This window comes from Bombina bombina, chromosome 6 (genome assembly GCF_027579735.1).
Source record: "Bombina bombina isolate aBomBom1 chromosome 6, aBomBom1.pri, whole genome shotgun sequence".
Lineage (NCBI taxonomy): Eukaryota > Metazoa > Chordata > Amphibia > Anura > Bombinatoridae > Bombina > Bombina bombina.
The window spans coordinates 760,759,387-760,775,560 of NC_069504.1; the positions used below are offsets into that span (position 1 = coordinate 760,759,387).

Consider the following 16,174-nt stretch of genomic DNA (forward strand, 5'->3'; position numbering starts at 1 on the left):
GTGGCTAATCCTAAGAATTCTTAGCAGAGATCCTTACATTCTTTGGATGTGGTAAGAGCTTTGAGATATTATGTTGAAGCTACTAAAGATTTCAGGAAGACTTCTAGTCTATTTTTTATCTTTACTGGTTCTAGGAAAGGTCATAAGGCTTCTGCCATTTCTTTGGCATCTTGGTTAAAGCTTTTGATTTATCAGGCTTATTTGGAGTCGGGCCAGGCCCCGCCTCAGAGAATTACAGCTCATTCTACTAGATCAGTCTCCACTTTGTGGGCTTTTAAGAATGAAGCTTCAGTTGATCAGATTTGCAAAGCAGCAACTTGGTCTTCTTTTTGCATACATTTACTAAATTCTACTGTTTTGATGTATTTGCTTCTTCGGAAGCAGTCTTTGGTAGAAAAGTTTTTTCAGGCAGCTGTTTCAGTTTGATTCCTCTGCTTAAGTTTAAGTTTTTTCTTTTCATTATGTAAATAAAACTTATATTTTGGGTTGTGGATTAATTTTTTTCAGCGGAAAATGGCTGTTATTTTATCCCTCCCTCTCTAGTGACTCTTGTGTGGAGTTCCACATCTTGGATATTGCTATCCCATACGTTACTAGCTCATGGACTCTTTCCAATTACATGAAAGAAAACATAATTTATGTAAGAACTTACCTCAGGAATTCATTTCTTTCATATTGGCAAGAGTCCATGAGGCCCACCCTTTTTTATGGTGGTTATGAATTTTTTGTATAAAGCACAATTATTTCCATTTTCCTTTTTTGATGCTTTTTACTACTTTCTTTATCACCCACTACTTGGCTATTAGTTAAACTGAATTGTGATGTGGTGAGGGGTGTATTTATAGGCATTTTGAGGTTTGGGAAACTTTGCCCCTCCTGGTAGGATTGTATATCCCATGCGTCACTAGCTCCTGGACTCTTGCCAATATGAAATAAATTAATTTATCAGGTAAGTTCTTATATAAATTATGTTTTTGTCCTCATTACTCGTGGACTCCACAGCTTGGGTATTAGTTTCCCAAGGGTAATTGGCTTGTGGACTCTTACCACCTTTATGAAAGAAAACATAATTTATGCTTACCTGATGATAAATTCATTTATTTCATTGTGGTGAGAATCCACTAGACCTGCCCATTTTTTTTGCTAGATTTTAATTATATATTTTTTCCTGCAGTAGTTTGGTGCACCGTTCTATTTTTCCTTATTTTTTTTCTTGCTCTAGTAGTTTCATACTTTTCTTGGCTATACATCAGACTTATTTACCAGTGAGGAGGGAGAGTTTTTAAGGGATCTTGGAGGTTTGGGAATCTTTGCCTCCTCCTAGAGGTCAAGAGTGCAATTGCCATGAGTAATTGCTTGTGGACTCTAACTACCATGAAAAAAATTAATTTATCATGTAAGCCTAAATTATATTTTTAGCTTTTTTGCAAATTTTCCCCACTATTTTAACACAAACTTCTTATAATATTTTCTCTTCTCTACATTTTCTCTAGCACTTGAGGAAGCTGCTAAAAGGTTTCATGAATTGAAAGCTCAGCGTGAAAGCAAGGAAGCTCTGGAGTTTGAGAGGATTTCCAGAAAACCTCCTCCTTACAAGCACATCAAGGTGACATAATTCTCTGCTCAGCCTTCCTCTCATTATCTTTTGATCTCTGACTGCAATGCCATTTTCTTCTATAAGATACGACGAGTCCACGGATTCATCCTTTACTTGTGGGATATTATCCTCCTGCTAACAGGAATTGGCAAAGAGCACCACAGCAGAGCTGTCTATATAGCTCCTCCCTTGACTCCACCCCCCAGTCTTTCTCTTTGCCTACTCTAAGTACTAAGAAGGGTAAAGTGAAAGAGGTGATAAAATGTTAGTTTTTATTTTCTTCAAGCAAGAGTTTTTTATTTTAAATGGTACCGGTGTGTACTATTTCTTTCATGTAATTAACAAGAGTCCATGAGCTAGTGACGTATGGGATATACATTCCTACCAGGAGGGGCAAAGTTTCCCAAACCTTAAAATGCCTATAAATACACCCCTCACCACACCCACAAATCAGTTTTTACAAACTTTGCCTCCAAGGGAGGTGGTGAAGTAAGTTTGTGCTAGATTCTACGTTGATATGCGCTCCGCAGCAAGTTGGAGCCCGGTTTTCCTCTCAGCGTGCAGTGAATGTCAGAGGGATGTGAGGAGAGTATTGCCTATTGAATGCAGTGATCTCCTTCTACGGGGTCTATTTCATAAGGTTCTCTGTTATCGGTCGTAGAGATTCATCTCTTACCTCCCTTTTCAGATCGACGATATACTCTTATATTTACCATTTCCTCTACTGATTCTCGTTTCAGTACTGGTTTGGCTTTCTACAAACATGTAGATGAGTGTCCTGGGGTAAGTAAGTCTTATTTTCTGTGACACTCTAAGCTATGGTTGGGCACTTTATTCATAAAGTTCTAAATATATGTATTCAAACATTTATTTGCCTTGACTCAGAATGTTCAACTTTCCTTATTTCCAGACAGTCAGTTTCATATTTGGGATTATGCTTTAAATTATCATATTTTGTCTTACCTCAAAAATTTGACTTTTTTCCCTGTGGGCTGTTAGGCTCGCGGGGGCTGAAAATGCTTCATTTTATTGCGTCATTTTTGGCGCGGATTTTTTTGGCGCAAAAATTCATTTCCGTTTCCGGCGTCATACGTGTCGCCGGAAGTTGCGTCATTTTTTGACGTTATTTTGCGCCAAAAATGTCGGCGTTCCGGATGTGGCGTCATTTTTGGCGCCAAAAGCATTTAGGCGCCAAATAATGTGGGCGTCTTATTTGGCGCCAAAAAATATCGGTAGCCTTATGCATGGAAATTCTAGGTCTTATGACTGCTGCATCGGACGCGATCCCCTTTGCTCGTTTTCACATGCGACCTCTTCAGCTCTGTATGCTGAACCAATGGTGCAGGGATTACACGAAGATATCTCAATTAATATCTTTAAAACCGATTGTTCGACACTCTCTAACGTGGTGGACAGATCACCATCGTTTAATTCAGGGGGCTTCTTTTGTTCTTCCGACCTGGACTGTAATTTCAACAGATGCAAGTCTCACAGGTTGGGGAGCTGTGTGGGGATCTCTGACGGCACAAGGAGTTTGGGAATCTCAGGAGGTGAGATTACCGATCAATATTTTGGAACTCCGTGCAATTTTCAGAGCTCTTCAGTTTTGGCCTCTTCTGAAGAGAGAATCGTTCATTTGTTTTCAGACAGACAATGTCACTACTGTGGCATACATCAATCATCAAGGAGGGACTCACAGTCCTCTGGCTATGAAAGAAGTATCTCGAATTTTGGTTTGGGCGGAATCCAGCTCCTGTCTAATCTCTGCGGTTCATATCCCAGGTGTAGACAATTGGGAAGCGGATTATCTCAGTCGCCAAACATTGCATCCGGGCGAATGGTCTCTTCACCCAGAGGTATTTCTTCAGATTGTTCAATTGTGGGGGCTCCCAGAGATAGATCTGATGGCCTCTCATCTAAACAAGAAACTTCCCAGGTATCTGTCCAGATCCCAGGATCCTCAGGCGGAGGCAGTGGATGCATTATCACTTCCTTGGAAGTATCATCCTGCCTATATCTTTCCGCCTCTAGTTCTTCTTCCAAGAGTAATCTCCAAGATTCTGAGGGAATGCTCGTTTGTTCTGCTAATAGCTCCGGCATGGCCTCACAGGTTTTGGTATGCGGATCTTGTCCGGATGGCATCTTGCCAGCCATGGACTCTTCCGTTAAGACCAGACCTTCTGTCACAAGGTCCTTTTTTCCATCCGGATCTGAAATCCTTAAATTTAAAGGTATGGAGATTGAACGCTTGATTCTTGGTCATAGAGGTTTCTCTGACTCCGTGATTAATACTATGTTACAGGCTCGTAAATCTGTATCTCGAGAGATATATTATAGAGTCTGGAAGACTTATATTTCTTGGTGTCTTTCTCATCATTTTTCTTGGCATTCTTTTAGAATACCGAGAATTTTACAATTTCTTCAGGATGGTTTGGATAAGGGTTTGTCCGCAAGTTCTTTGAAAGGACAAATCTCTGCTCTTTCTGTTCTTTTTCACAGAAAGATTGCTATTCTTCCTGATATTCATTGTTTTGTACAAGCTTTGGTTCGTATAAAACCTGTCATTAAGTCAATTTCTCCTCCTTGGAGTTTGAATTTGGTTCTGGGAGCTCTTCAAGCTCCTCCGTTTGAACCTATGCATTCATTGGACATTAAATTACTTTCTTGGAAAGTTTTGTTCCTTTTGGCCATCTCTTCTGCTAGAAGAGTTTCTGAATTATCTGCTCTTTCGTGTGAGTCTCCTTTTCTGATTTTTCATCAGGATAAGGCGGTGTTGCGAACTTCTTTTGAATTTTTACCTAAAGTTGTGAATTCCAACAACATTAGTAGAGAAATTGTGGTTCCTTCATTATGTCCTAATCCTAAGAATTCTAAGGAGAAATCATTGCATTCTTTGGATGTTGTTAGAGCTTTGAAATATTATGTTGAAGCTACGAAATCTTTCCGTAAGACTTCTAGTCTATTTGTTATCTTTTCCGGTTCTAGGAAAGGCCAGAAAGCTTCTGCCATTTCTTTGGCATCTTGGTTGAAATCTTTAATTCATCTTGCCTATGTTGAGTCGGGTAAAATTCCGCCTCAAAGAATTACAGCTCATTCTACTAGGTCAGTATCTACTTCCTGGGCGTTTAGGAATGAAGCTTCGGTTGACCAGATCTGCAAAGCAGCAACTTGGTTTTCTTTGCATACTTTTACTAAATTCTACCATTTTGATGTATTTTCTTCTTCTGAAGCAGTTTTTGGTAGAAAAGTTCTTCAGGCAGCGGTTTCAGTTTGAATCTTCTGCTTATGTTTTTTGTTAAACTTTATTTTGGGTGTGGATTATTTTCAGCAGGAATTGGCTGTCTTTATTCTATCCCTCCCTCTCTAGTGACTCTTGTGTGGAAAGATCCACATCTTGGGTAGTCATTATCCCATACGTCACTAGCTCATGGACTCTTGTTAATTACATGAAAGAAAACATAATTTATGTAAGAACTTACCTGATAAATTCATTTCTTTCATATTAACAAGAGTCCATGAGGCCCACCCTTTTTTTGTGGTGGTTATGATTTTTTTGTATAAAGCACAATTATTCCAATTCCTTATTTTATATGCTTCGCACTTTTTCTTATCACCCCACTTCTTGGCTATTCGTTAAACTGATTTGTGGGTGTGGTGAGGGGTGTATTTATAGGCATTTTAAGGTTTGGGAAACTTTGCCCCTCCTGGTAGGAATGTATATCCCATACGTCACTAGCTCATGGACTCTTGTTAATATGAAAGAAATGAATTTATCAGGTAAGTTCTTACATAAATTATGTTTTTCCCTCAGGCAGCAGATGGATGAAGACTTCTGCCTGGAGTCTGATGATCTTAGCAGTTGTTACTAAGATCCAGTGCAGTTCCCACAGAATAGCTGAGGAGTACTTAAAGGGCCATTAAACCCAAAAAAATTATTTCATGATTCAGATAGAGAATACAATTTTAAACAACATTCCAATTTACTTCTATTTCCTAATTTGCTGCAATCTTTAGATATCGTTCGTTAAAGAAACATCAATGCACATTGGTGAGCCAATCACATGAGGCATCTATGTGCAGCCACCTATCAGAAGCTACTGAGCCTATCTAGATATGCTATTCAGGAAAGAATATCAAAAGAATGAAGCAAATTAGATAAAAGAAGTAAATTAGAAAGTTGTTTAAAATGGTATTCTCTATCTAAATCATGAAAGAAAAAAATTGGGTTTAATGTCCCTTTAAGAAACTTCAGTGTGAGGAACATTTTCATGCTATAAGCAGTGAGGTATGTTCAGTAATTTTTTTCTGGAGAGACTGTGTTATTTCAGAATTGTCTGACAGTATCCCCATGAGGGAGAGGGTAAGCAGTAATCTTAAAGTATAAAGAGGGGTATTGCTGAGCTTGCATATATGGGCTATATAAAAATGGTTGACACTGATGTTTGAATGTTTGTGGGCAAACGTTTACATGTTTGGGAGTGCAGTTAACGTTTTTAAAGGAGAGACGTTTTTATGCTTTATTTAAGAAGGGTACACATGGCTTCATTTCTGGGTTTCTGAACCCACATGACTAGGTTTTTAGACCGCTCTGGTGCGGTAATTTGGGCTGTAAGACATCAAGTGAGATGGGCGGGGCCTATTTTCGAGCCTCAGTTGTGCAGTTATTTTTCTCAGGCAAGCAGCAAGCTCCAGATCCGGTGGGCCTTTGTGAGCTGTATTGGGCCAAAACGTAGGTTTAACGCGGTTTTACAAACCCCTGAGGGCAGGTAGGCGCCACAGCAAGGCTGTGGTGAGGTGCAGGGGGTGCTTTTTATTGAAATAAATGTTTTGTATTTTTCCGTTTTTTCCTGTAAGGGTTAAGTATTCCTTTCCTTGTGGGGCAAACTTAGCTGCAGAATTGGGATGCTTCTACCATAAAATTGGGACAATTTTATTGTTTTTAAGCAGTTTTTGAAAAATTGTATGCTTTTTTTCTCTTAAAGGCGCAGTACCGTTTTTTTAAGATTGTTATTTTTTTCACTAAATAAAGTGTTTTCAAGCCTGTTTGTGGTCATTACTAGCCTGTTTAACATGTCTGACATTGAGGAAAGCCAATGTTCCATGTGTTTAGAAGCCATTGTGGAAACCCTCATGTACTGAAAGGGCCTTACATTGCAAAGAACATATTTTAGCTGATAAAAGTATGTTGCAGGATGATTCTCAGTCAGAAGAGAATCCGGTTTTGCCATCTACTTCTCCCCAAGTGTCACAACCTTTAACGCCCGCACAAGCGACGCCAAGTACTTCTAGTGCGTCCAATTCTTTCACCCTGCAAGATATGGCCGTAGTTATGTCTACTACCCTCACAGAGGTATTATCTAAACTGCCTGGTTTTCAGGGGAAGCGCAGTAGGTCTGGTCTGAGAGTAAATGCTGAGCCCTCTAACGCTTTATTAGCCATCTCCGATGTACCCTCACAATGCTCTGAATTGGGGGTAGGGGTGTTGCTGTCTGAGGGAGAGCTTTCTGATTCAGGAAAGATGTTCACTCAAACAGACTCGGATATGACGGCTTTTAAGTTTAAGCTTGAGCACCTCCGCTTGTTACTCAGGGAGGTTTTAGCGACTCTGGATGACTGTGACCCTATTGTAATTCCTCCAGAGAAATTGTGTAAAATGGATAGATATCTAGAGGTTCCTTCTTACACTGTTTTTCCGGTCCCTAAGAGGATTTCGGACATTGTTACTAAGGAATGGGATAGACCAGGCATTCCGTTCTCTCCCCCTTCTACTTTTAAGAAAATGTTTCCCATATATGACACCATTCAGGATTCGTGGCAAACGGTCCCTAAGGTGGAGGGAACTGTTTCTACCCTAGCTAAGCGTACAACTATACCTATTGAGGACAGTTGTGCTTTCAAAGATCCTATGGATAAAAAATTAGAGGGTCTTTCTAAGAAATTATTCATCAGGGTTTTCTTCTGCAACCTATAGCGTGCATTGTTCCTGTAACTACTGCAGCTGCTTTTTGGTTTGAGGCTCTTGAGGAGGCTCTTAAGGTTGAGACCCCATTGGATGAGATTTTAGATAGAATTAAGGCTCTCAAGCTAGCTAATTCTTTTATTACAGATGCCGCTTTTCAACTGGCTAAATTAGCGGCAAAGAATTCAGGTTTCGCCATTTTGGCGAGTAGAGCGTTATGGCTTAGGTCCTGGTCTGCTGATGTGTCATCAAAATCTAAGCTATTAGCTATTCCTTTCAAGGGTAAAACCCTATTCGGGCCTGAACTGAAGGAGATCATTTCCGACATTACTGGAGGAAAAGGCCATGCCCTTCCTTAGGATAAGTCAAACAGAATAATTTTCGTTCCTTTCGAAACTTGAAAGGTGGTCCTGCTACCTCCTCCCCTGCCACAAAGCAGGAGGGGAATTTTGCTCAATCCAAGTCTGTCTGGAGACCTAACCAGACCTGGAATAAAGGTAAACAGGCCAAAAAGCCTGCTGCTGTTACCAAGACAGCATGAAGGGGCAGCCCCCGATCCGGGACCGGATCTAGTGGGGGGCAGACTTTCTCTCTTTGCTCAGGCTTGGGCAAGAGACGTTCAGGATTCCTGGGCATTAGAAATTGTGACCCAGGGGTATCTTCTAGAATTCAAAGATTCTCCTCCAAGGGGGAGATTTCATCTTTCACGTTTGTCTGTAAACCAGACAAAAAGAGAGGCATTCTTCTGTGTAGAAGACCTATATACAAAAGCAGAACAGGGGCAGGGGTTTTACTCCAATCTGTTCATGGTTCCCAAAAAAGAGGGAACCTTCAGACCGATTTTAGATCTCAAGATCCTAAACAAATTTCTCAGAGTCCCATCCTTCAAGATGGAGACCATTCGGACAATTTTACCAATGATCCAGGAGGGTCAATATATGACCACAGTGGTTTTGAAGGATGCGTATCTTCACATTCCTATCCACAAAGATCATCACCAGTTCCTCAGGTTCGCCTTCCTGGACAAGCATTACCAGTTTGTGGCTCTTCCTTTCGGGTTGGCCACAGCTCCCAGAATTTTCACAAAGGTGCTAGGGTCCCTTCTGGCGGTTCTAAGGCTGCGGGGCATAACAGTGGCGCCCTATCTGGACAATATCTTGATTCAGGCGTCAACTTACCAACTAGCCAAATCTCACACGGACATCGTGTTGGCTTTTCTAAGATCTCACGGGTGGAAGGTGAACATAAAGAAGAGTTCACTTGTCCCTCTCACAAGAGTTCCATTCCTGGGAACTCTGATAGACTCGGTAGACATGAAAATATTTCTGACGGAGGTCAGAAAATCAACGATTTTAACCACCTGCCGAGCACTTCATTCCATTCCTCGGCCGTCAGTGGCTCAGTGTATGGAGGTAATTGGACTAATGGTAGCGGCAATGGACATAGTTCCGTTTGCTCGCTTGCATCTCAGACCACTGCAACTATGCATGCTCAGACAGTGGAATGGGGACTATGCAAATTTATCTCCTCAGATAAATCTGGATCAAGAGACCAGAGACTCTCTTCTTTGGTGGTTGTCACAGGATCATCTGTCCCAGGGAATGTGTTTCCGCAGGCCAGCATGGGTCATAGTGACGACGGACGCCAGCCTATTGGGCTGGGGTGCAGTCTGGAATTCCCTAAAGGCACAGGGTGTGTGGACTCAGGAGGAGGCTCTCCTTCCAATAAATATTCTAGAACTGAGAGCGATATTCAATGCGCTTCAGGCGTGGCCTCAGCTGGCTTCGGCCAAATTCATAAGATTCCAGTCGGACAATATCACGACTGTGGCATATATCAATCATCAGGGGGGAACAAAGAGTTCTCTAGCGATGATAGAGGTTTCCAAAATAATTTGATGGGCAGAGACTCACTCTTGCCATCTATCAGCAATCTATATCCCAGGAGTGGAGAACTGGGAAGCGGATTTTCTAAGTCGACAGACTTTTCATCCAGGGGAGTGGGAGCTCCATCCGGAGGTGTTTGCACAATTGATTTGTCAATGGGGCACACCAGAATTGGATCTGATGGCATCTCGTCAGAATGCCAAACTTCCTTGTTACGGGTCCAGATCAAGGGATCCCCAAGCAGTACTGATAGATGCTCTAGCAGTACCTTGGTCGTTCAACCTGGCTTATGTGTTTCCTCCTTTTCCTCTCCTTCCTCGTCTGATTACCAGAATCAAACAGGAGAGGGCTTCGGTAATTTTGATAGCACCTGCGTGGCCACGCAGGACTTGGTATGCAGACCTGGTGGAAATGTCATCTCTGCCACCGTGGAAACTGCCACTGAGACAGGACCTTATCATTCAAGGTCCGTTCAAGCATCCAAATCTAGTTTCTGACTGCCTGGAGATTGAACGCTTGATTTTATCCAAGCTGGGATTCTCAGAGTCGGTCATAGATACCTTGATTCAGGCTCGAAAGCCTGTCACTAGGAAAATTTACCATAAGATATATCTTTATTGGTGCGAATCCAAAGGCTACTTATGGAGTAAGATCAGGATTCCTAGGATTTTGTCCTTTCTCCAGCTATCAGACAGATATCTGCTCTATCAATTTTACTGCACAAGCGTCTGGCGGATGTTCCAGACGTTCAGTCGTTTTGTCAGGCTTTGGTTAGAATCAAGCCTGTGTTTAAACCTATTGCTCCGCCATGGAGTTTGAATTTAGTTCTTAAAGTTCTTCAAGGGGTTCCATTTGAACCTATGCATTCCATAGATATTAAGCTTCTATCTTGGAAAGTTCTGTTTTTAGTTGCTATCTCTTCGGCTAGAAGAGTTTCTGAACTATCTGCATTGCAATGCGACTCGCCTTATCTTGTTTTCCATTCTGATAAGGTGGTTTTGCGTACCAAACCTGGATTCCTCCCTAAGGTTGTTACTAATAAGAATATTAATCAGGAAATTGTTGTTCCTTCTCTGTGTCCTAACCCTTCTAAGAAGGAGCGTCTGTTGCACAACTTGGACGTGGTTCGTGCTTTGAAGTTTTACTTGCAAGCGACAAAAGATTTCCGTCAAACATCTTCTCTGTTTGTTGTCTATTCTGGAAGACGTAGAGGTCAAAAAGCTACGGCTACCTCTCTTTTTGGCTGAAAAGCATCACCTGATTGGCATACGAGACTGCTAGACAGCAGCCTCCTGAAAGGATTACAGCTCACTCTTCTAGAGCGGTGGCTTCCACATGGGCTTTTAAAAACGATGCTTCTGTTGAACAGATTTGTAAGGCTGCGACTTGGTCTTCCCTTAATAACTTTTCAAAATTTTACAAATTTGATACTTTTGCTTCTTCGGAGGCTATTTTTGGGAGAAAAGTTCTTCAAGCAGTTGTGCCTTCTGTTTAGGCATCTGTCTTGTCCCTCCCGTTCATCCGTGTCCTGTAGCTTTGGTATTATATCCCACAAGTAAAGGATGAATCCGTGGACTCGTCGTATCTTATAGAAGAAAAGTAAATTTATGCTTACCTGATAAATTGATTTCTTCTATGATACGACGAGTCCACGGCCCGCCCTGTCATTTTAAGACAGATTATATTTTTTTATTTAAAACTTCAGTCACCTCTGCACCTTTTAGTTTCTCCTTTTTCTTCCTATACCTTTGGTTGAATGACTGGGGGGTGGAGTCAAGGGAGGAGCTATATAGACAGCTCTGCTGTGGTGCTTTTTGCCACTTCCTGTTAGCAGGAGGATAATATCCCACAAATAAAGGATGAATCTGTGGACTCGTCGTATCATAGAAGAAATCAATTTATCAGGTAAGCATAAATTTACTTTTTGTTTTTATTTTCCTTTGTCCTTTGATTTATTTTGTCCAAATAAATTGTCTATCACTTCATCTTTTTTTCTGTCTTAATATATCTAGCTCAGTGAAATTCTTTGCCATGAAACTCCTAATTTTCATTTAGTTTAGTATAGTATCCTTTCTTTTATTATAAAAATATTGAGTGTGTGCACTCTATTTTGGTTGCAGACAAAGCAAATTCGGTGCTAGCAGTCATAAAATAGTATTAATTTGAGTTATGAGAGAAGTCACAGCTAGAAAATAATAGCTCTGATAAAGAATGACAAGGCAGCACTCAAATTGCATTTACAACAAGTGGTTTATTTGCTAAACCTACACATGTCAGAAATATCATTATACCCCAAACCCAAGTGTATTATAAAAAGGAGTGTAATATATAGACCAGGCCTGGTTAAAAAAATTATACCTATCACATAACCGTATAAATACTGTTATAACATATAAATGCCATATTGTAACAAAGCATTTCTGCCTGAAGCAAACAGTGTGAAAGATACAATTTTGCAACAAATACTTCGGTATAGACACTGTTACCAAATGTCCACAAATGCCAGAGCACTTAGTGTGAATCACGCGCTCCGTATTATAAGAATGTTGCAAAGAAACAGTTCCAGCGTTACTGATTGGAGAACCAGCCTAAATTGCAGAACAAGCAGCCTCACCACAATCGCGGTAAAAAGTTCCAGTGTATAATCCAAACACAGCTATTATAGTTACCACTCGATCCATTTTTTGGGCTGTGTACGCTCCATTTCGGATCTTTGGTAATTCTCCAGCAAGGCGGTTTGTATACAGGCTCCTATGCGGTTAATGCCTCCTTGTATTCACAGGGCCGGAACTTAAATCCAAGACTGCTGTATGTTTGTTGGTTGCTGAAACCACATCACAGTAACACGGTAAACTTGAGGCCAGCTGCCAGGTAATTTACACTCCACTTTCAAAAGTTGCCGCTTCTCAAACGTTAGGCATGACGCGTTTCGCCCCTCCCCTTTAGTGGGCTGACCTTAGGGCTTCATCAGATGCTTTTATGTGGCGATTACACCACCTATATAGCTTAGTTGCTAATTTAAATATTTAATTAATGACGATTAGGATAATAGTGCTGCAACCTTTTATACAAAGTTAAAAGACAACATTTTCTTGCACATACATCATATCATTTCAATAATTACGTGTTATGCAAAATATTTTTTAGGGGTATTGTTCCAATTCTGGGATGGCAAAAATAAAACAACACAATTTTTCAGCAAATGCAATTTCCACATCCTTTTACTTATCCTTACATTTTTGGTAAAATCTTGGCTGCTATCTGTGCATCTGAATAAGTTTATTAAAAAGGGGGGGGGGCATCACTAATCGTTATTTCTTTCATGTAATTAGCAAGAGTCCATGAGCTAGTGACGTATGGGATATACATTCCTACCAGGAGGGGCAAAGTTTTGCAAACCTTAAAATGCCTATAAATACACCCCTCACCACACCCACAATTCAGTTTTACAAACTTTGCCTCCCATGGAGGTGGTGAAGTAAGTTTGTGCTAGATTCTTCGTTGATATGCGCTTTGCAGCAGGCTGGAGCCCGGTTTTCCTCTCAGAGTGCAGTGAATGTCAGAGGGATGTGAAGAGAGTATTGCCTATTTGAATGCAATGGTCTCCTTCTACAGGATCTATTTCATAGGTTCTCTGTTATCGGTCGTAGAGATTCATCTCTTACCTCCCCTTTCAGATCGACGATATACTCTTATATACCATTACCTCTACTGATTCTCGTTTCAGTACTGGTTTGGCTGTCTACTATATGTAGATGAGTGTCTTAGGGTAAGTAAGTCTTATTTTATTATGACACTCTAAGCTATGGTTGGGCACTTTCTATGTAAAGTTCTAAATATATGTCTTTAAACTTATATTTCCCATGATTCAGGATAATCAGTATTCCTTTAAAATCCAGACTGTCAATTTCATTATTTGGGATAATGCATTTTAATTCATTTATTTTTCTTTACCTTGAAAATTTTCAATTGATCATTTTTCCCTGTGTGCTGTTAGGCTCGCGGGGGCAGAAAATGTTTCTTTTTATTGCGTCATTATTGGCGCAGACTTTTTTGGCGCAAAAATTTCGTCATTTCCGGCGCTGTAGTTGACGCCGGATGTTGTATTCTGTTTAAACGTCATTTTTGACGCATGTGTATTCGGACATTTTTTTGCGCCAAAAAAATGTGGGCGTCGGTTCTGACGTCAGAGGATGTGGCGTCATACTTGGCGCCAAATATATGGGCGTTGTATTTAGCGCCAATAATGTGGGCGTCATATTTGGCGCCAAAAAATGTGGGCGTATTTTTTGTTCCACTTTTTTTCCTGACATTATTTAAACCTCACTTTTTTATTGCTTCTGGTTTCTAGAAGCTTATTATTTTGCATTATTTTCCCATTCCTGAAATTGTCATTTAAGGAATTTGATAATTTTGCTTTAAATATTGTTTTTTTCTATTACATATTGCAAGATTTCACTGTTCCTGTTTCAAAACAATCTAAGGGATTCCTGTTGACTGAGTTCAGTCCTACCAAAGCTAAGTTCATTTATTTTAAATGTTATGAATGTTTATCTTTAGCTATGGTTTGTAATAAGTTATCATGATAATCTTTTACATGCAGAATCCATTAGTATTTATGCTTTATATATTGCTATTCTTTTTACATCTTATGTACAAGAAATATTTAGAAAATGTATAAGAATATTTTTCTGATTCAATTTTAAAGGCTTTGTCTGACATTGTGCCTTCTAATAAAATTTTTAGGTCTTTTTCAAACTTCTTTTTTAATTATTGAAGTTTCAAATGACCAACAACATACTGAATTATCCTTCTCTGATGTTTTTTCTCATTCAGAATTTTCTTCATCAGATATTGACACTAACAAATCTACTTTTTTTTTTTTTTTTTTATTAAAGTACATTTGTTCTTTGTTGAAAAGGTGTTGATTATTTTGGATATTTAGGTAACTAGTTCTTTTTCAAGACTAGCTAACACTATTTCTGCTTATTTATTCTTCTATGTTTTCAGAGGTTTTTTTCCAGTTCCTCATACTAGGGAATGGAATAGGCTGAGAATTTTCTTTTATTCCTTCTTCAAAGGTTTTAAACTATATTCCTTGCAGTGTTAATTTTGACGACAAATTTCAATTTAGTCTTAGTTTTAGTCTTTTGACTAAAATGCCATTTTAGTTTTAGTCGTATTTTAGTCATCTGAATTGTTTTAGTTTTAGTCTAGTTTTAGTCGACTGAATCTCCAGTAGATTTTAGTCGACTAAATCTCTAGTATCTACTGGAGATTTAGTCGACTAAAATCTACTGGAGATACAGAAGTGCAACTTTAAAATATAAAAAAAACAAAACTGTAAACTGTATTGGCTGTATTGCACATATTACCCAATATAAAAACTTTAACAGTTCTCTGTTAATAATTAAAACAAGTATCAAGTAACTCAACATAACAAAAAGTTTCTGCAGCTAGCACAGGCACAGCATAACTTAAATCCATACTCATGGGTTATGCTTATTTCTATAGGAAGAATCAATTGATTGTTCACAGATTCGAAACATTTTCGGCAACGAAATTATCACTGCTCTAGAACTTTGAAACAAATTATATAGTCCTGGAGTAAAGGTTTATTAACCTGATTTGATTTATGGTATTAAGGTTTGAACATGCAATACAGATTTAACAGATTTAACTGTTGTGGTATATAACATGTCTTTATTTATCTTAAAATTTAATAAAATTAAGTTTAGTAAATTTTACAAAAGAGCAGTAATTGGATAGGGATTGATTAACACCTTGCATAAAATGTTTTTGTCAGCAAATTTTGATTTAGTTTTAGTCATAGTCTTTTGACTAAAATGTCATTTTGATTTAGTTTTAGTCATAGTCTTTTGACTAAAATGTTATTTTGATTTAGTTTTAGTCATAGTCTTTTGACTAAAATGTCATTTTAGTTTTAGTCGTATTTTAGTCATCAGAATTTCTTTAGTTTTATAGTCATTTTAGTCTAGTTTTAGTCGACGAAATTAACACTGATTCCTTGCCTGCAGTTAAATTCAATTTGGAAGGTTCTCCAATTTATTGGGGCTATCTCTACTCCTACTAATTATGCTATTGTTTCTATAGCAAAATAGTATTTATTTTCCTTTAGATGGTTGTATCTTATTTATGGAAAATTATTTAGTTTCAGGTACTTTTCTTGGACCTGTGATTTATTTGGATGATGTTGCAATTGCTTCATTTTTTCTGTTTACTTTAAGATCAAGTATCAGATTATGATTTATTTTAGCATTGTTAAAGGGACAAAATTTACTAGACTAGGTGCTGTTGCATTTGTCTTGTTGTTTTGCATTTATTGATTATGCAAGTCCAGTGTATTGACTGGTCCTTTAACTGGACTATCATGCTAATAATTTCATTTGTGTCTTCATTTTATTGAATATTTTCGCAAATGAGGTTTAATCTATGTCTTTAGCTGTTTTAGCTAGAATAATTTTGTGATTTCTAAAAATCCATATTTCTTTTGTTCTAAGATAATCAATTATTTGTTTTATAATTAGATTAAATTCTTAACTGTTACTCTGGGCTTCAAGATTGAGTTCTAAGACTAAAACTTTAAACTTATACTAGTTTGGTTGTTCTTATTAAGGAACGAATTCCTGAATTCTTTCCCAAGTAACATGTTTTTAATTGGAAATTTTTCAGTTCGAAATCAGCTCCCTAAAATTGTGATGTACATGCCGT

The 16,174-nt window shown here is 38.8% G+C and overlaps 1 protein-coding gene across 4 annotated transcripts in view; it reads left to right on the forward strand.

The window, feature by feature from the left end:
- Positions 1–16,174, forward strand: part of NSD3 (nuclear receptor binding SET domain protein 3) — a 1,671,583-nt gene that overhangs the window by 1,128,479 nt on the left and 526,930 nt on the right. For all 4 annotated transcript variants that reach the window (XM_053718034.1, XM_053718036.1, XM_053718037.1 and 1 more), the window contains one exon: positions 1,494–1,606. In XM_053718034.1, the coding sequence (XP_053574009.1) occupies positions 1,494–1,606 (113 nt within the window). The remainder of the gene's footprint in view (positions 1–1,493; positions 1,607–16,174) is intronic.